The sequence below is a fragment of the Amblyraja radiata genome, chromosome 26, assembly GCF_010909765.2.
Source record: "Amblyraja radiata isolate CabotCenter1 chromosome 26, sAmbRad1.1.pri, whole genome shotgun sequence".
Taxonomy (NCBI): Eukaryota; Metazoa; Chordata; class Chondrichthyes; order Rajiformes; family Rajidae; genus Amblyraja; species Amblyraja radiata.
Genome location: NC_045981.1, coordinates 28,276,818 through 28,296,479, shown reverse-complemented (window position 1 = coordinate 28,296,479; position 19,662 = coordinate 28,276,818). Strand labels below are relative to the sequence as shown.

Genomic DNA, 19,662 nt, shown 5'->3' with positions numbered 1-19,662 from the left:
CTGGTTCCTATTAAATCTTTCCCCTCACATTAAATCTATGGTTTTGATTTCCCTAACCTGGACTGGGTAAGTACTTTGCATTTACCATATCTATCTACAATATCTATGATTTTATACACCTCTAAAAGATCACCCCTCTGCCTCCTGCGCCTCCCAGGTGCAAATGCCATTGAGAAGGGTGTATTTTTAATTTATATTTTACTTTTATTCCATAATAAGCATTTTACTTACTTAGTCCAGATGATGGAGGAGTCCCTGATATCCTCAGACCAGATTCTGGCCGTCCAGTCCCCTATGGTCAGGAAGTTCTTTGTGTAGAAAGGATTTCTCTGCACTGCATAGACAGGACCATGATGACCAGTGAAGGAGGCCACTATCTTCTCGGCGGGCGATTTTCCCTTTCGATTCCCCAATATCACCGCACCTTGTTCAGTCCCCACCATAAACTTGGTTGGCTACATGCACAAAGCACAATTACAGAAAACAATTCAGAGACCATTAAGTATGTGATTTTAATTAATGTTGAAGATTCAAAATAAGCATAAAAATACAATAATCATACAGCAGGATTTTGAATATTGGTTTCCACCAATACAGATTATTTCGTTGAGCAGAACAGCAAAATGGAAATTTAGTCCCTCAATAATCAAATTCAATTACAAATTAATTGTAAACCATGTGCTTTTGTTTATTAGCTGAGTTTCACTCTCTTGCAAATTGCGTTATAACTTTTAACCATTGAAAATATCGAAACGATTTCCCACGTGCAAATGCTCCATGTTAGCAAACCAAAGAGCTCCTCAAATCAAACCATTCCCCATTTCAGATTCCAGATAAATGTTTTCATTCAATGTCAGACAGACTGAACAATATGACCAAATAGTTTTAACTATCTTTCTCCCAGTCAGATTTAAGAAAACGATACATAATAAATTAGAGCATAAATCAGACAGTTCTGATATTCCTCCATCACACCAAAGTATCTGCATAAACTGTGTTTGAAATAGAGAGTATTTCCAAAAGTTAAAACAAAATGTGCATTTTCCCATCCATCTCCTGCCTTGCAAATTTGATATTTTGATTGTTTGTATTTGTTCATTTCTCCCACACAATCGCTTCAGTCAATCATGTCCACAGCTTGAAAAGAGGACAAATGATTGGAGACACAAAGAACTGCAGAAGTGGGAATCTTGAACAAAAGAATAAATGCCAGAAGAGGTCAGCAGGTCAGGCATCATCTGTGGAGGAAATGAACAGGTGACATTACATCATCTCCAGACTTAGGGTAGGCCTGAAAAAGGATTTTATATTATTTTATTTTCTGAGTCCTCCAGTGTTAAACATCATTCGCCAGGTAGGCAAAACAAGCTGTTAAAGCAAGCCTGCTAAAGTAACATCACAAAAGCAATTCATGATGTCCATCCAGGAACCCAATCACTTTCTTTCCCTCTGCTACCTTCTCAAAGCTTTAGGTTTTATTTCAGCATTCCAAATTTTCACTCAGAATGACCACCATATTTCCTTCATTGCTATATAAATATATATATGTCTTGCTATAAATACAGTATGTTCCAGTAGTGGGAGAGTCTAGGACCAGAGGGCACAGCCTCAGTATAAAAGGATGGACATTCATAATGGGAATGAGCAGGAATGTCTTTAGCCAGAGGGTGGTGAATCTGTGGAATTCATTGCCACAGATGGCTGTGGAGGTCGTCATTGGGAATTTTTAAAGCAGAGATTGATCGGTTCTTGACTAGTAGGGGGAAATCAAGGGTTAAGGAAGAAGGCAGGAGAATGGGGTTGAGAGGAAAATAGATCAGCCATGATTGAATGGTGGAATAGATTTGATGGGCTGAATGGCCTAATTCTGTTCCGATGTCTTATGTCAAAATATCTATGCGGTAAGTTACTAATTACCATTGTGGTTTCAAACTCCAGAGAGACGCCTCCATACGCAATATCTGGATTATCTTTTTTTGTCACATCCAGGATGAGTCTTTCCACTGGTTCAGTCATTTTACGGATATCCCACCACAGTACCTAAAGGCATAAACCGTACTGTAACAAAAAGGTTCTTTCCATTGGCAGGTTTAAATAGTAGCTTTAAATATCAGTCATGATTTGAGAACTACATTTTGTCACAATAGCTATCTTGTAGCGAGAAGATCACTATCATCCTGGTGCCAAAGTAAAGCAAGGTAGCAAGGTATGATCCCTTATTGACTTACGTCCAGTGGCCCTCATGATGTGGTTGGAAAAGCTGGTGATGGCACACATTACCTCCAGCCTCCCAGCCAGCCTTGATCCACAGCTTACCATCTTAACAGGTCCATAGCAGATGCCATCTCCCTGGCCCTAAAATGATCTCTGGACCAGCTACACATCAAGGACTCCTACATTATATTCCTATTAATTTACTACAGCTCCATCTTCAACACCATAGTCACATCCAAACTCATCTCAAAACTCCTGGACCTAGGAATGCATATCCATCTCTGCAACTAGATCCTTGATTATCTGACCCACAGACCACAATCAGTAAGGATAGGTGACTAAGGATCCTCTACGATTATTCTCAACATTATTAGTTTAGTAAAGGTACATTTTAGCTCCCGACTAGGCTACCCACACACTCATGACTATGCAGCTAAATTCTGTTCAAATTCCATTTACAAGTGAGAGCAACTGAGAGCAAGCACCATGGTGGACCGGATCTCGGACAATGACTAGACAGAGTACAAAAAGGAGATAAAGAACTTTGTAACATGGTGTCACAACAACCTCTCGACAATGTCAGCAAGGCAAAGGTGCTTGTTATTGGTTTCAGGAAGAAAGTGCAGTACATGGCCTAAACAGCATTAATGGTGCTGAAATAGAGATGATTGAGAGTTTCAAGTTCTTAGGTTTACATATCACCAACAATTTATCCTGGACCAACTACACTGAAGCTAAGAAAGCAATCCAATGCATCTACTCCAGAGGACTGAGGAGATTCAGCACATCTCCAACAACTTTTACCAACTTCTGCAGGTGCACCGAAGATAGCATCATGTCGGTATGCAACACAGCTTGGTTTGGCAACAGCTCTGTTCATGACTAAGACATTTCCGAGAGTTATAGATGTGGCCAAGTGCATCACACAGACCAGACTCCTCACCTTTGACTCCATCTACTCTTCACACTGCCTTGGGAAGAGTAGATGGACAATCAAGGAGCTTTTGCTCCCCAGTCATTCCCTCTTCTCCCTGCCTCCATCGGGCAGGAGACACAAAAGCTTTACAGCAAGATTCAGGAACAGCTTCTTCCCCTGATGTTATCAGACTACTGAATGGTCCTCCCATAAGCTAGAGTGCAGTGCATCTCCCAACCTACCTCACTGCAGACCTTGGTCTTTTTCTAATTGTAATTGTAATGCTATAACTAGCAATGTTACAAAATTTTTAGATTAAAAAAATCAAGTCTGCAATTTATCCCATCAGATAAAGCATAAAAAGAAGTTTAATTTGACACCTAATTCACTTTCATATCTTCAGTATTAAAAAAATTATGGCCATTTTCATACTCGGAAATTAGCATCTTGTTCCCTATTGCTTTTCCATTGACTTAATACAAAAGCTGTGATCGAGGACAGTCAAAAGCCCATAACTTTCTTAATAATTAAGAGAACTGAATGAAATTTTCAGTTATTATAGATTGAAGCATTCTGAAACAAATATGAAACAATCTTACTTAGATTACCTGAAATTAAAGCATATAATTAGTTAGTTATCCAATTGTAGCAAATTACAAAATTCAATTACTAGATATAAACATCTATCCATTTCTTAAGAAAAGATTAACATTTTTAAATAGCCTAAGTGTCCAAATAACATTCACACAAGAATTCACAATATAACATGATTTTTAAATCTCATTGTCATGAATTTATAGGCCAAATGGAAGGAATTCAGTGTTTAATTCCTGTAAATTAATGGCCATTTTAATCATCTTGAGAGTGAGATTTTGTGGAACACGATCGTTTGGAACGTTGGGGTTGTGGTGAATTTAAACCCCATATCGGCAGGGAAAACACTGCCGGATCGTATGGGGCCAAATCACCGTTTCGCAACGTAAAATGTGGATTAAGGTCATCCTAAGAAGCACGTTTATATGTAAAATAAACGGCTTTCCTTTCGCTGTCCGGTACCTGAAATCCGTCCCCGTTGTCGGCGTTCACGGCATTAGAAGCGGCTTTTTAGTTTACTCCAGCGCTGAAATGGCCCAATGATTAAAAATTTTTTTTTTCACAGAATGGCAGTCGGAACAAATCTTCAGCGTTAACTAGCTCCCCGAGAAAATATAATCCAGGACAGGCGGTAGAAAACAGCATTTTAACCCCCCCCCCTCCCCCCTCAAAGGCGCCAAAGTCGTGCACACGGCCAGTGACAGAACTGCAGCGCCGCTGAAGGTAAGTTTTGTAACATACCTACTATAACACTGTAACATTATATTCTGCATTCTTGATATTTTTCTCTTTGCACTGCCTGTAGTACTTGTGAATGGCTAAATTGTGCACATGTATGATATAATTTGACTAGATAGCACGCAAACAAATTTTGGCACCAGATCTCGTTACACGTGACAATAATAGTAAACCAAATAAAATGTGCATTTAAAGAGAGACATTGCACAGATAGATCTCAATCCGAATTGTTTCACAGCTGATAAAGCAATTTTTATTTTTTTAGAGACACAGCGCAGAAGCAGGCCCTTCACCCCACTGAGTCTGTACTGACCAATGATCACCTCATACACTAGCACTATCCTACAAACTAGGGACAATTTACAATTTTACCCAGGCCAATTAATCTACAAATCTGTGCACGTTTGGACTGTGCGGAGGAGACAGGAACACCCAGAGAAAACCCACACGGGGAGAACGTACAAACTCTGTACCAACAGCACCCGCAGTCAGGATCGAACCAAGGTCTCTGGCACAATAAGGCAGCAACTCTACCGATGCGCCACCATGCCCCCCCCCCCCCCCCCCACGAAATGTACTTTCTATTCTAACGGACAGAAAGATGCCAGCCAGTCTATATACATCAATGGGATAAAGAAGTGATCGCTGTTTTGGATGGTGTAAGTCGCAGAATAAATGTTGACCAGGACACATCTGGACAGATGTGGAGTTGGGCTACTCCATTTCTAATTGCACCTGCAACTTTCATATTTGGCTGAGAAGTCACGTGATTTCTGCCATGAAGGTAGACAGGCTAGTGAAGAAGGCATTTTGGCGTGCTGGCCTTCATCAGTCAGAGAACCGAGTATAGAAGTCAGGACGTTATGTTAAAGTTGTACAGACATTAGTGAGGCCGCACTTGGAGTATTGTGTCCAGTTTTGGTCACTTGCTATAGGAAACATGTTATTAAGGACTTACCTGTCCATCGGTAGAAGTAGAAAAGCAATCTGTTCCTGTTTTAGACTGTAACCAAATGATTTTATATACTGGATCTCGATGTCCAAGTTCAATTGCTGGCATTTCGACTGCTTGGCCTCCCTTTCGTGTATCCCAGTACCCTACAGAGTGGAAATAAGAGTCTTTGCAACAGAACTAACAATTTCATGTTGGGGTGAGCTCATTGATATTTTTATTTTGGTTTTGTGAAGAAACCTTCCACTTGATCAGTTATTCTCATTTTGTATAAAAATGTTAAAGTTCCTCAATATTTTACCCTGCCCTGCTCAGTACTCAGTGAAAATGATTTGTTTGTCTGTGAAAACAGTGCACATACAACTAGTACTCTGAAACATAAATGATAAAACAGAATTGACAAGCCATTTTGTACAATTTCAATTCCATGTGACTCATGTACTATTTCCATTCCAAATGACTCATGACTCAACATTTCTGATCTCCGTAGAAACAAGGAACTACAGATGCTGGTTTACAAAACAAGACACAAAGTGCTGGAGTACCTCAGCGTGGATAGGTGACTTTTCAGGTCGAGACTTCTTCAAATTTGGAGTCTAAAGAAGGGTCCCGACGTGAAACATCACCCACTCACCTTCTCCAGCACTGCGTTTGTGTTTGCACTCTGACTGATTTACTCTAAATATAATTTTTTTGAAAAATAAGTTCTCACATCAGACTGTTTTTCATTTTATCACTTATGGTTTAGTTTTACAATCGCCGCTGTGTAATCTCTACATTCCTAAATGGAGTGATCTTAAACTGTTGATGCGCATAGTACATTATGATAATGGTTATATAATTAGGGACAAACTATAGTTTGCAATCTCCAAAGTTGCTACTATGAAGAGAATGACTTTGAGTCAAATTACTTTAGAATTCTTATCTTATAGACATACTTATTGAGACCATTCCAATCTACAAAAGGAATAGGGACAGAGGTAGCCCATACATTTCTCAAACATTGTACTTTGTTCTATCTGTACTTTCGCTGCAGTTGTAACACTATAAACTATGCTTTGTTGATTTGCACTTTTGCACTACTCATGTCTGATATGGTTTGCCTGGATAGCGCGCAAAACAAACGTAATCACTTTATCTCAGTACACATGACAATAACATATCAATACCTGTTTGACTATTCAGTATGATTACAGCTAAATGTTGCTGTTGATTCCGCTAACCTACCTGACCCCTACATTCCTTGACCAATCCCAGATTTCTGGATTCCAAAGATTCAATGAGTGAAGAAATTTATTCTCATCTCATTATTTTACCTCACGAGTATAATTCCCAGCTTCAGTTCTAGGCTTCTGAGTTAGGGAAACAGAAATTCACCAACAATTGAACCCTCCGAATACTTTTAAAGTTTCAATTAGATGATTTTTTATTCTTCTAAACTCTGGATTGGTTCCTACCATATCTTGGCTTACTTTGATCATTGCATTCTTAGCAATTATGTCTGTATATTCCTGGTCACCTTTGGCTACTTCTATTCCTTGTTTTTATAACTCTAACGCAATTAAGAAGAAGTTTGTTCTTTTAGGAACACAAGCTCTTGCTAGTTCATGTAATGCTACAAATATTTAAACACAAGTGTATACACAGATACTTGACCCGGCCATTCCATTATGTCAGATATCTGCACAATCAATGCAAATTGGCTCAAATTATTTTGAATTTCTAGATGTGAACAGAAACTTAATTTGTAAAATTGACAAATCACTTAATTTATAACAAATTGTTGAAATATCAATATTGGAGGTTTGCAGCAGAACTCATGTACTAACCAATCTGCCCACTGTAACAGCCTCCAGCCAGAATGTGTGAATCTTTGGGGTTATACTCCAGACAAATAAGAGGACTCGCTGGTTTTATTGCTAGGTCGTGCTTATTTGGATTTTCTGTGGAAGAAAAAGATGAATATTAGAATTGATCATAGAACTATAATGCGACATTCCCTTTATTTGATGAGAGCACATGGTCATACATTTTTCAGGTAAATTGCAGAATTTTACATAAGTACGTGTAGAATGGCACAATGGTATTGTTGGTAGAGCTGCTGCCTCACAGCGCCAGAGACCCGGGTTCAATCCTGACCTCAAATGCTGTCTGTGTGGGGTTCGCATGTTCTCATCGTGACCACGTGGGTTTCCTCCGGGTGCTCCGGTTTCCTTCCACATCCCAAAGACATGTGGGTGTGTAGGTTAATTGGCCTCTGTAAATAGTCGCTATTGTGTAGAGTAGATGTGGGATAACATAGAACTAATGTGAATGGTTGTTTGATGGTCTGCATGGACTCGGTGGGCCGAAGGGCCTGTTTCCATGCTGAATCTCTAAACTAAACAACATGTTTTATTCAGATTTATTTTCAAGGAGTAAATGTCTGGATATCTGCATGCAGTATGAAACAAAAAATAATATGTGCATCACATTAAGCTATACTTACATATACATTAAAGAAAAATTACAGAACAGCAAAGATAAATCCCTGGGAGCAAGTTTCCTGCTTTTCACAATGTCCGTATTCGGAAACTAAAATAGGCAAACAGATAGAAATGGTATAGGTATATCAGTCTGAAGAAGGGTCCTGACCTAGAATGCCAGGGATTATACAGGGTGGTGCAGTGGTAGAGTTGCTGCCTTACAGCGCCAGAGACCTGGGTTTGATCCTGACTACAGGTGTTGTTTGTACAGAGTTTGCACATTCTCCCTGCGACCGCATAGATTTTCTCCAGGTGCTCCAGTTTCCTTTCACACTCCAAGGACATGCAGGTTTGTAGGTAAATTGGCACTGATTAAAAATTGCAAATTGTCCCTAGTATGTAGGATCGTGCTGGTCGGCGCCGACTCGGTGGGCCGAAGGGCCTGCTTCCGTGCTGTATCTTTAAACTAAACTGAAACTAATCTGTCCATTACTTTCATTGAATCTGCCTGACCTATTGAGTTCATCCAACTCTTTGTTGTAGGTATATCAATGATACACAAATGACACAATTCTTGTGTGCAGGGTGGCAAGTTGTGGACCATATTTTTTTTTATACCTTGCTGTTCATTCTAAATGTGACTTTTATTTTGGCAATTCCACTTTATGCAATTAATAACTTTCTAGGCACAAGAGGCATCAAGAGTATAGGAGAGTGAAATATTGAAATATAGGGTAAGCCACAATCATATTGAAATTTGAAGCAGGCTCAAGGACTGGATTACCTTCCCCTTTTTCTATTTTTTCATGCCATATTGGAATTTTATACACAAAGTTAATCAATAACAGACTGCCAAGCAAGTGAATCAATGAAAAGGCAACATATATGACAGGTCAGACACAAGGAACTGTAAAGTCCTGCAAGTTTAAGTGAACAATTGAATTCTCCAATTTTAGATAACAACCTAAAAGGACAAGTTGCGAATAGCGTTTTACAGACTAACTGTTGTCAGCGATGTGATCAGCTGAAACATGCCCTGTGAGCAACTCATTCAGTTCAGTTCAGTTTAGTTTATTGTCACGTGTGAAAAGCTTTTGTTGTGTGCTAACCAGTCAGCAGAAAGACAATACATGATTACAAACGGGCCAAATACAGTGTATAGAGCAAATATGTAAGGAGATTGCAGATATTAGTAGTAAGCACAAGGTAGTGATTGTGGGAGATTTCAATTTTCCACACATAGACTGGGAAACACATTCTGTAAATGGGCTGGATTGGTTGGAGTTTGTAAAATGTGTGCAGGATAGTTTTTTGCAGCAATACATAGAAGTACCTACTAGAGAAAGAGCGGTGCTGGACCTCCTGTTAGGAAATGAGACGGGTCAGGTGGCGGAGGTATGCGTTGGGGAACAGTTCGGGACCAGTGATCACAATACCATTAGTTTCAATATAATTATGGAGAGGGTCAGAACCGGACCTAGGGTTGTGATTTTTGATTGGAGAAAGGCTAACTTTGAGGAGATGCGAAAGGATTTAAAAGGAGTAAATTGGGACATTTTGTTTTATGGGAAAGATGTGGAAGAGAAATGGAGTACATTTAAAGGTGAAATTTTAAGAGTACAGAATCTTTATGTCCCTGTTCGGTTGCAAGGAAATAGTAAAAATCGGAAAGAGCCATGGTTTTCAAGGGAAATTGGACACTTGGTTTGGAAAAAGAGGGAGATCTACAATAATTATAGGCAGTATGGAGTAAATGAGGTGCTTGAGGAGTATAAAGAATGTAAAAAGAATCTTAAGAAAGAAATTAGAAAAGCTAAAAGAAGATATGAGGTTGCTTTGGCAAGGTGAAAGTAAACCCAAAGGGTTTCTACAGCTATATTAATAGCAAAAGGATAACGAGGGATAAAATTGGTCCATTAGAGAGTCAGAGTGGACAGCTATCTCCAGAGCCAAAAGAGATGGGGGAGATATTGAACAATTTCTTTTCTTCGGTATTCACCAAGGAGAAGGATATTGAATTATGTGAGGTAAGGGAAACAAGTAGAGTAGCTATGGAAACTATGAGATTCAAAGAAGAGGAAGTACTGACACTTTTGAGAAATATAAAAGTGGATAAGTCTCCAGGTCCGGACAGGATATTCCCTAGGACATTGAGGGAAGTTAGTGTAGAAATAGCAGGGGCTATGACAGAAATATTTCAAATGTCATTAGAAACGGGAATAGTGCCGGAGGATTGGCATACTGCGCATGTTGTTCCATTGTTTAAAAAGGGGTCTAAGAGTAAACCTAGCAATTATAGACCTGTTAGTTTGACGTCAGTGGTGGGCAAATTAATGGAAAGGATACTTAGAGATAATATATAAGCATCTGGATAAACAGGGTCTGATTAGGAACAGTCAACATGGATTTGTGCCTGGAATGTCATGTTTGACTAATCTTCTTGAATTTTTTGAAGAGGTTACTCGGGAAATTGATGAGGGTAAAGCAGTGGATGTTGTATATATGGACTTCAGTAAGGCCTTTGACAAGGTTCCTCATGGAAGGTTGGTTAAGAAGGTTCAATGGTTGGGTATTAATGGTGGAGTAGCAAGATGAATTCAACAGTGGCTGAATGGGAGATGCCAGAGAGTAATGGTGGATGGTTGTTTGTCAGGTTGGAGGCCAGTGACTAGTGGGGTGCCACAGGGATCTGTGTTGGGTCCACTGTTGTTTGTCATGTACATCAATGATCTGGATGATGGTGTGGTAAATTGGATTAGTAAGTATGCAGATGATACTAAGATAGGTGGGGTTGTGGATAATGAAGTAGATTTTCAAAGTCTACAGAGAGGTTTATGCCAGTTGAAAGAGTGGACTGAAAGATGGCAGATGGAGTTTAATGCTGATAAGTGTGAGGTGCTATATCTTGGCAGGACAAATCAAAATAGGACGTACATGGTAAATGGTAGGGAATTGAAGAATGCAGGTGAACAGAGGGATCTGGGAATAACTGTGCACAGTTCCCTGAAAGTGGAATCTCATGTAGATAGGGTGGTAAAGAAAGCTTTTGGTGTGCTGGCCTTTATAAATCAGAGCATTGAGTATAGAAGTTGGGATGTAATGTTAAAATTGTACAAGGCATTGGTGAGGCCAATTCTGGAGTATGGGGTACAATTTTGGTCGCCTAATTATAGGAAGGATGTCAACAAAATAGAGAGAGTACAGAGGAGATTTACTAGAATGTTGCCTGGGTTTCAGCAACTAAGTTACAGAGAAAGGTTGAACAAGTTAGGGCTTTATTCTTTGGAGCGCAGAAGGTTAAGGGGGGACTTGATAGAGGTCTTTAAAATGATGAGAGGGATAGACAGAGTTGACGTGGATAAGCTTTTCCCACTGAGAGTAGGGAAGATTCAAACAAGGGGACATGACTTGAGAATTAAAGGACAGAAGTTTAGGGGTAACATGAGGGGGAACTTCTTTACTCAGAGAGTGGTGGCTGTGTGGAATGAGCTTCCAGGGAAGGTGGTGGAGGCAGGTTCGTTTTTATCATTTAAAAATAAATTGGATAGTTATATGGACGGGAAAGGAATGGAGGGTTATGGTCTGAGCGCAGGTATATGGGACTAGGGGAGAATACGTGTTCGGCACGGACTAGACGGGTCGAGATGGCCTGTTTCCGTGCTGTAATTGTTATATGGTTATATGGTTATCTATGTCTATGATACATGGTATCTATAAACTCAGGTAAATTTTGCAACTTAACCACATGAATGCTTCAACTAGTTAGCACGAAACATTTCTGATATAAAACCGACCAAGTATACGGATGAATGGAGCTTGGTTTGGGGTACATTTATCTCTACTTTCCAATATTAGCAAAACTAACAACAGACTAGCAGCTCCTACTCACTCAAGCTTCATTTTATACGATTCACTGAAACAGTCTTCTTAGAATTCCTTTTTCATTCAACATTTCTGCCCGGCTATCTTGTGCAATTCGTTTATTTTAGATTGGAATTACTTCTTCAAAGTTGACATGCCCCAGATTGGGATGTCTGTTTCCCTACAATAACCACAGATGTTTTTCTTTCAAACAGGAGACTGGATAGATAAGTTTTTAATAAAAGTCTGAAGAAGTGTCCCGACTGGAAACATCACTTATCCATGTATTCCAGGGATGCTGCCTGACCCGCTGAGTTACTCCAGCACTTTGTGCCATTTTTTATTAAAGCTTTTTTAATTAATACAAAGTTGTAGCTAAATTACTGTAGATATACCTGAGATTTGTATTCCTAATCCCAGAGATTTCCATTGCGTGTGGATTTAGTTCACATCTTACAAACGTGAACCATTTGTGGCTTTTTGATTTAAGGATTATAATACACGTGTAAACATCTGACAAGTTTGCATGTGTTGCAAGGGCTAGAATGCAGTCCTGACCTCCCACCTACCTGACTGAAGACCTCTGAACTACATTTAATCGGACTTTATCGGACTTCATTGTTATATCTTGCCCTAAATGTTGTGCCCTTTGTCTGTGCGCTGGGGAAGACTTGATTGTATTCACAGTCTTTTCTTTGACTGGACAGCACGCAAACAAGCTTTTCACTGTACCTTGGTACACGTGACCATAATAAACTGAACTAGACTATGTGTTTAAGAGAACCCTCTGCCACAGGTGCTCTCAGTATTTATATTGTGAAATGGATATATTGCTGTAAAGTTTAAAAGTCTTTCAATGAGATTGTATTCCATAAAAAGAATTACATCAATGACAGTTCCACTTCACATGAATGGCAATTGAGTTACCTATGTCCCAGATGTACGATTCAGTATTGGTATCAATGGAAACTTTTTGAAACTCCAAGCAGCAGTAGGAAATTGCCAGTTTCCTCCCTTGATCTGGGTGCCACGAGAGGTGAGATACCGTCCGTTTAACGGTGTTAGGATCACTAACGAGAAACAATAAAGGTGAAAGAATTCATTATACAAATTCTTGAACAAAATCTATTTCAGTACCAGTTTGTTTGCAGGCTAATCCACGTGAAAATCATAATTCTCTGAATTAAATGCTGCAAAAATAATTAAAACAACTAATCATAAACATGTTTATCTGTTGAGTTTCTGCACATAAATTCATTTTCCCACAACTTAGTTACCACCAAAAATACTTACAATTTGAATTTTTGCCTCTTTTTTTATCCTTGGAGTTATAAAATTGTCATCTATAACATGGATATTCGTACTTGTGGAGCTAAAATTATGCCGAAAGCGTTTAGTGAAAAGGTGTGTTCACTGACCATAAGGCAGATGTGTGCAGAAGAAGCAGTTTAGGACATTAATTAACTTCTGTGAAGGACCTGACAACTGTGTTACAATTCTAGAGCTCTGCATTTCAGCAGACAATGTATTTTAACTTCACATCATTGAGATTGTTTGGCATTATGAAGGAATGCCTCACTATTAGGATCTTGGAGGTCCAAGTCCGTAACTCCCTGAAATTGGCAACACAAGTTGATAGAGTGATGAAGAAGGCAAATGCTATCGTTGCTTTCATTGGTCAGGACATTAGTTCAAGAGTCAGGAAGTCATGATGCAGGTTTATAGGACATTGGATAGGCCCCATTTGCACTATTGCGTGCAGTTCTGGTCACCCCATTACAGGAAGGATGTGGAGGCTTTTGAGAGGGTGCAGTAGAGGTTTACCAGAATGATAGACACAAAGTGCTGGTGTAACTCAGCGGGTCAGGCAGCACCTCTGGAGAAAAAGGATGTGTGACATTTCGGGTTGGGACCCATCTTTGGATATTTCTTCTTCATTTACTAGACTTTTTCCTATACCAGAATGAACCCTGGATTAGGGGATATTAGCTACAGGGAGTGGTCGGACAGACTTGGATTGTTTTCTCTGGAATGCTGGAGGTTGTAGGGGGACCTGATAAAAGTATATAAAATGATAATATAATCATCAACTTCTAGCACTTTGTGTCAAGGGTGGTACAGTGGCGTAGTGCAGCAGCAAAGACCTGGGTTCGATCCTGATCTTGGGTGCTGCTTGCAAAAACAATTGTTCCCAGCCTCAAGTGTATTGGTAATCATTCCCCACAGAACAGCATAGCAGGAAAACAAGTGTGTTTAAGATGTGGGGCAAGTGACGACTTCTCAATGAGCAGCATCTGCCCGGGGTGATGCAGAAGACATTTCCCACGTGGATCTCAGTGAGTAACAGTGAGTTTGATATTTGCACTCAGTAAGAATCTTCCATTGCTGTCCCAAAGATAATTCCAGATTAGCTAAGAACCCCATTGCCAGAAATCTTCAAATCAACCACAATAGCGACAAAAGGACGCAAAGTGCTGGAGTAACTCAGCGGGTCAGGCAGCATCTCTAGAGAACATGGACGTTTTGGGTGAGAACCTTTCTTAAGACTCCTGAAGAAAGGTCTCGACCCAAAATATCATCTATCCATGTTCTCCAGAGATGCTGCTTGACCAGCTGAGTTACTTCAGCACTTTGCGTCCTTTTCTGTATTAACTAGTATCTGCAGTTCCTTGTTTCCATACAATCATGACTTTTCCTTTCGGCCTGGAGCTGGAGAATGGCACAACATGCAGTTTGCTATCCACTATTACCCATGCAGTCATCTAACCAAAGTCATCTCAAAGTGAGCATGTAACATCTTTAGTGCAGACTGCCATGCATCACACTATGGGCAATGCATTTGAACTCTGTCCTGTTTCGGAATGAAATGGATTCCACCCTCTCGGCCCAGTGATGTATAACACCAGGCGATGAATTACAACATCGGCCAGACATCCATGCGGCAGTCATTATACCTTCACTTACTTGTGCCATGTTTGAACCACCGGGCAAACAGAGAGGGTTTAAACTAGATTGACAGGGGAGTGGGATCTCGTGCAGGACAGAGGCACGTGAGAGGCTAGAAGTTGGCATGGAGGGTAGTATGGGAAAGGTAAGTGGACAGAATACACAAGTAAAAGGCGGAGAGCAAGGAAGGAGGGTTGGTTTAAACTGCACGTATTTTAATGCAACGGGGCTGATGGGCAAGGCAGATGAGCTTAGGGCATGGATAGGTACGAGCGACTGGGACGTTATAGCCATGACTGAAACCTGGTTAAGGGAGAGGCAGGACTGGCAGCTCAATGGTCCGGGGTAGAGGAGCTTCAGGAGAGACAGGTGTGAGGGAAAAAGAGGAGGGGGGGGGGGTTGCATTATTGCATTATTGGTTAAGGAGGATGTCATGGCTATGTTCAGAGGTGCAGATGTGACATTATGGATGGTTCGTCTAGTGAGGCTATATGGTTCTTGGTTTCTTGGTCCTCCAAAATATTCCAAATGGAATTTAAACTGGATGGGTGGAGCTGAGGAACAAAAAAGGGATGATCACCTTGTTGGGGGTGTACTAGATCCCCAAATAGTCAATGGAAATTAGAAGAACGAATGTGCCAGGAGATTGCAGACAGCTGCAGGTCAAATAAGATGTTATAGTAGGGGATTTTAACTCCCAATATAGACTCGGAAAATCATAGTGTGAAGTGTTTAGATGGGGTGCAATTCCTCAAAAGTGTTCAGGATGGTTTTTTTAAGCAGTATGTGGAGGCCCCCACACTTGAGAAGGCAACACTGGATCTGGTATTGGGAAATTGGGAGTGATGAAGTGTGTGTGGAGGAACCTTGTGGGACCAATGACCACAGTTCGATTAGGTTTAAGATAGTTATGGATAGGGACGGAGAGAGTCCACGTGTTAAAATGTTCAACTGGAGGTGTCCAACTTTGAGGGTATGAGAGAAGGTCTTGCTCAAGTTGACTGGAGCAGGTTATGAGAGGGGAAGGGAACATCGGCCAAGTGGGATGTTTATAAAAGTGTACCGAAGAAGGCTCAGGATGTGTACGTCCCCATTAAAGTGATGGGCAAAGCAGGCAAACGTAAGGAAGCTTGGTTGATGAGGGAAATTGAGACGTTAGTCACAAACAAGAAGGATGCATGGGACATGTATAGGCAGCTGGGATCAAGTGCATCCATGGAGGAGTTGCGGGAACTAAGGAGTAAACTAAAAAAAGGAAATCAAAAGAGCAAAAGGGGGCCAGGAGATAGCTCTGGCAGGTAGTAGTAAGGACAATCGCAAAAGATTTTATAAAAAACATAAAGGTGAAAAGGGTAACTAGAGAGAGAGTGGGACCTCACAGGAATCATAGTAGTCACCTCTGTGTGGAGCCACAGGAGAAGGGCAATGTCCAAAATGAGTATATCTCCTCTGTATTTACTGAGGAGAAAGACAGTAGGACGGAGGAAACTGGAGCAGTCACTGGAAGTGTCTTGAGAGCAGTCGGGGTTACTGTCGAAGAAGTACTGAAGTACTGTCATGTTTGAAGGTAGACAAATCTCTAGGACTTGATCTGATATATCCAAGGACGTTGTGGGAAACTAGAGAGGAAATTGCGTGAGCCCTGGTTGAAATTTATGTCGTCCTTAAATACAGGAGAGGTGCCGGAAGACTGGAGGGTGGCAAATGTTGTGCCTCTTTTCAAGAAGGGCTGCAGGGAATATGCTGGGAACTATAGGCCGTTGAGCTTAACATCTGTAGTTGGTAAGTTACTGGAGAGTATTCTGAGGGATAAGATATACAGGCATTTGGATGGGCAAGGGCTGATTAAGGATAGTCAGCATGGTTTTGAACGTGGGAGGTCATGTCTCACAAATCTGATTGATTTTTTTTGAAGATGTGACCAAAAAGGTTAAAGAGGGCAGAGTTGTAGATGTTGTGTACATGGACTTTAGTAAGGCGTTCGACAAGGTTCTCCTTCGTAGGCTGCTCTGGAAGGTTAGATCGCATGGGACCCAAGGAGACATAGCTGAATAGATAGCAAATTGGCTCCATGGAAGGAACCAGAGGGGAATGGTGGAAGGCTGCTTCACAGATTGGATACCTGTGACTAGTGGTGTGCCTCAGGGTTCGGTGCTGGGCCCGTTACTGTTTGTCATCTACATCAATGATTTGGATGAGAACATACAGGGCAAGATACAAAAGTTAGAGGTTTTGCAGATAGTGAAGATGGTTGTGAAAGATTACAGCAGGATCTGGATCGATTGGCCAGGGAGGCGAAGGAATATTTGATATAATTTAATACAGAGCAGTGTGAGTTGTTGCAGTTTGGGACGTTGAACAAGGGCCTACACAATAAATGGTAGGCCTCTGGGTAGTGTTGTAGAGCAGAGAGATCTAGGAGTACAGGTGCATGGCTCTTTGAAGGTTTGAGTTGTAGGTAGATAAGGTGGTCAAAAAGGCTTTTGGCACTTTGGCCTTCATCATTCAGAGTATTGAGTAGAGAGGTTGGGAGGTCATGTTACAGTTGTATAAGACGTTGGTGAGACCGCATTTAGAATATTGTGTTCAGTTCTGGGCACCATGTTATAGGAAACATATTGTCAAGCTTGAAAGGGTGCAAAAAGGATTTATGAGGATGTTGCAAGGACTAGAGGGCGTGAGCTAATGGGAGAGGTTGAGTAGGCTGGGTCTCTATTCCATGGAGTGCAGGAGGATGAGGGGAGATCTTATAGAGGTATACAAAATCATGAGAGGAATAGATCGGGTAGAGTCTTTTGCCAGAGTTGGGGAATCGAGGACCAGAGGACATAGGTTCAAGGTGAAGAAGAAAAGATTTAATAGGAATCCGAGGGGTAACTTTTTCACACAAAGGGTGGTGGGTGTATGGAACAAGCTGCCAGAGGAGGTAGTTGAGGCTGGGACTATCCCATCGTTTAAGAAACAGTTAGACAGGTACATGGATAGGACAGGTTTGGAGGGATATGGACCAAGCGCAGGCAAGTGGGACTAGTGTAGCTGGGACATTGTTGGCCTGTGTGGGCAAGTTGGGCCGAAGGGCCTGTTTCCACACTGTATCACTCTATGACTCTACTGGGCAACAAGGGACATCCACTGATGATATGACTGTCCGCTCTTGTGCGTAAATGCCCAGTCAGTAAATAATGAAACAATGAAACTCCAGTGTCACGCTGTGACAGTCGATGATTACATCGTGGTTGAATAAAAGCCTTGATTTTTTTTCCTTTAGATTCAGAATACCAGAGTTATGGATAAGCTCCATGAATCCTTTTTGAAAATGTACTTTCATTTCTCAGAAACTTGCGTATTGGCGAAAATCATACAATGAGAGGTCTGCGGAATTCTGCTGAAAGAAAGCAATACCTGAAAACATTTATGGTTTTTGCGTTAGGAGGCTCATCAATTATTCCTATAGATTCCTCTTTATCTTCAAAGTACTGTTCATAAATATTGATCGCATTGTTTTGTTTAATACAGTGCTCCATTAACTGCAAAACAAGAAGGAATACAGAGCTGGACAATATTTGACGTACCTCACATTTAATTCTTGGACAACTAGTACTGAAGGTAATACTCAAACCCCCCCTTACTTTCTCAAAGGTTAAGGGACAGGACTGCCAGCCATTAGTCTATAACCAAGCACTTCTATTGGATATATTATGACTGCCTGTTTAAAGTTTCAAAAACCGTCTCTGTGGTCTTAATTAAAACATTCAGCTGGCAGCCAACAGTGATGTCAAAAACAATCGAATGGATTGTTCATAAAAATGGACAGGTGACGTCTTCAGATTTATCATTTTCTTCAGAGATGCTGCCTGCCCCGCTGAGTTACTCCAACAATTTGTGTCTATCTTCGGTTTAAACCAGCATCTGCAGTAGCAGGAATTCTTCATCTTCATGTAATAGAATAATGTAAAAGCAAATAGCTTTCTCTAATTGCCCTTGAGACAATCGTGTTGAGACCCCTTGAAATTTGGCAATTCTGCTGGTGAAGGTACTCTCCTACGGCTGTTAGCTAGGGATTTCCAGGATTTAAACCCAGCAATAATTCAGAGGCAATGTATACAGAATAGTGGAAGGCTTGGATAGAGTGGATGTTGGGAGGATGTTTCTACTAGTGGGAGAGTCTAGGACTAGAGGTCAGACTCAGAATTAAAGGATGTTCTTCTGGAAAGGAGATAAGGAGAAATGTCTTTAGTCAGAGGGTAGTGAATCTGTCGAATTCTTTGCCACAGAAGGTTGTGGAGGCCAAGTCAGTGGATATTTTTAAGGCACAGATAGATAGATTCTTGATTAGTACAGGTGTCAGGGGTTATGATGAGAAGGGGGTTAGGAGGGAGCAATAGATAGAGATAAATAAATCCCTCCTCTTCTCCTTCCTAAAGAAACGTCATTTAATTCTGAGGCTATGACCTCTGGTCCTAGACTCTCCCACTAGTGGAAACATCCTCTCCACATCCATTTTATCCAGGCCTTTCACTATTCGGCAAGTTTCAATGAGGTCCCCCTTCATTCTTCTAAACTCCAGCGAGTAGAGGCCCAGTGCTGTCAAACGTTCATTATATGTTAACCCACTCATTCCTGCGATCATTCTTGTAAACCTCCTCTGGACCCTCTCCAGAGCCAGCACATCCTTCCTCAGATATGGGGCCCAAAGTCAGCACATTCATCCAAGCAACTGCAAATAGTATAAGAACCCAGGGGATAGAAGCAGGATTAGGCCACTTGGCCCAGTGTCAGCCCCGTCATTTACTGCGATCATGGCTGAGTTTTTTCCTCAATGCTCCTTGCTTGCATTCCTAATATCTCTTGGTCCCCTTAACATCTAAATGTCTACTGATCTCTTTCCTCAATGTCCTGATTAGCTGAGCCTGGACTGCCCTCTTGTGGAGATAAGTTCAAATATTCACAACCAGCAAAATGAAAATCCTGAAGAT

General features: G+C 40.9%; 1 protein-coding gene across 1 annotated transcript in view; it reads right to left on the bottom strand.

The window, feature by feature from the left end:
• Positions 1 to 19,662, bottom strand: part of dnai2 (dynein axonemal intermediate chain 2) — a 40,456-nt gene that overhangs the window by 13,139 nt on the left and 7,655 nt on the right. Inside the window, exons 4-9 of the mRNA XM_033044552.1 lie at positions 18,089 to 18,213; positions 12,668 to 12,810; positions 7,244 to 7,357; positions 5,421 to 5,560; positions 1,918 to 2,040; positions 232 to 455 (exon numbers count right to left, since the gene is read on the bottom strand). Of these exons, the coding sequence (XP_032900443.1) occupies positions 232 to 455; positions 1,918 to 2,040; positions 5,421 to 5,560; positions 7,244 to 7,357; positions 12,668 to 12,810; positions 18,089 to 18,213 (869 nt within the window). The remainder of the gene's footprint in view (positions 1 to 231; positions 456 to 1,917; positions 2,041 to 5,420; positions 5,561 to 7,243; positions 7,358 to 12,667; positions 12,811 to 18,088; positions 18,214 to 19,662) is intronic.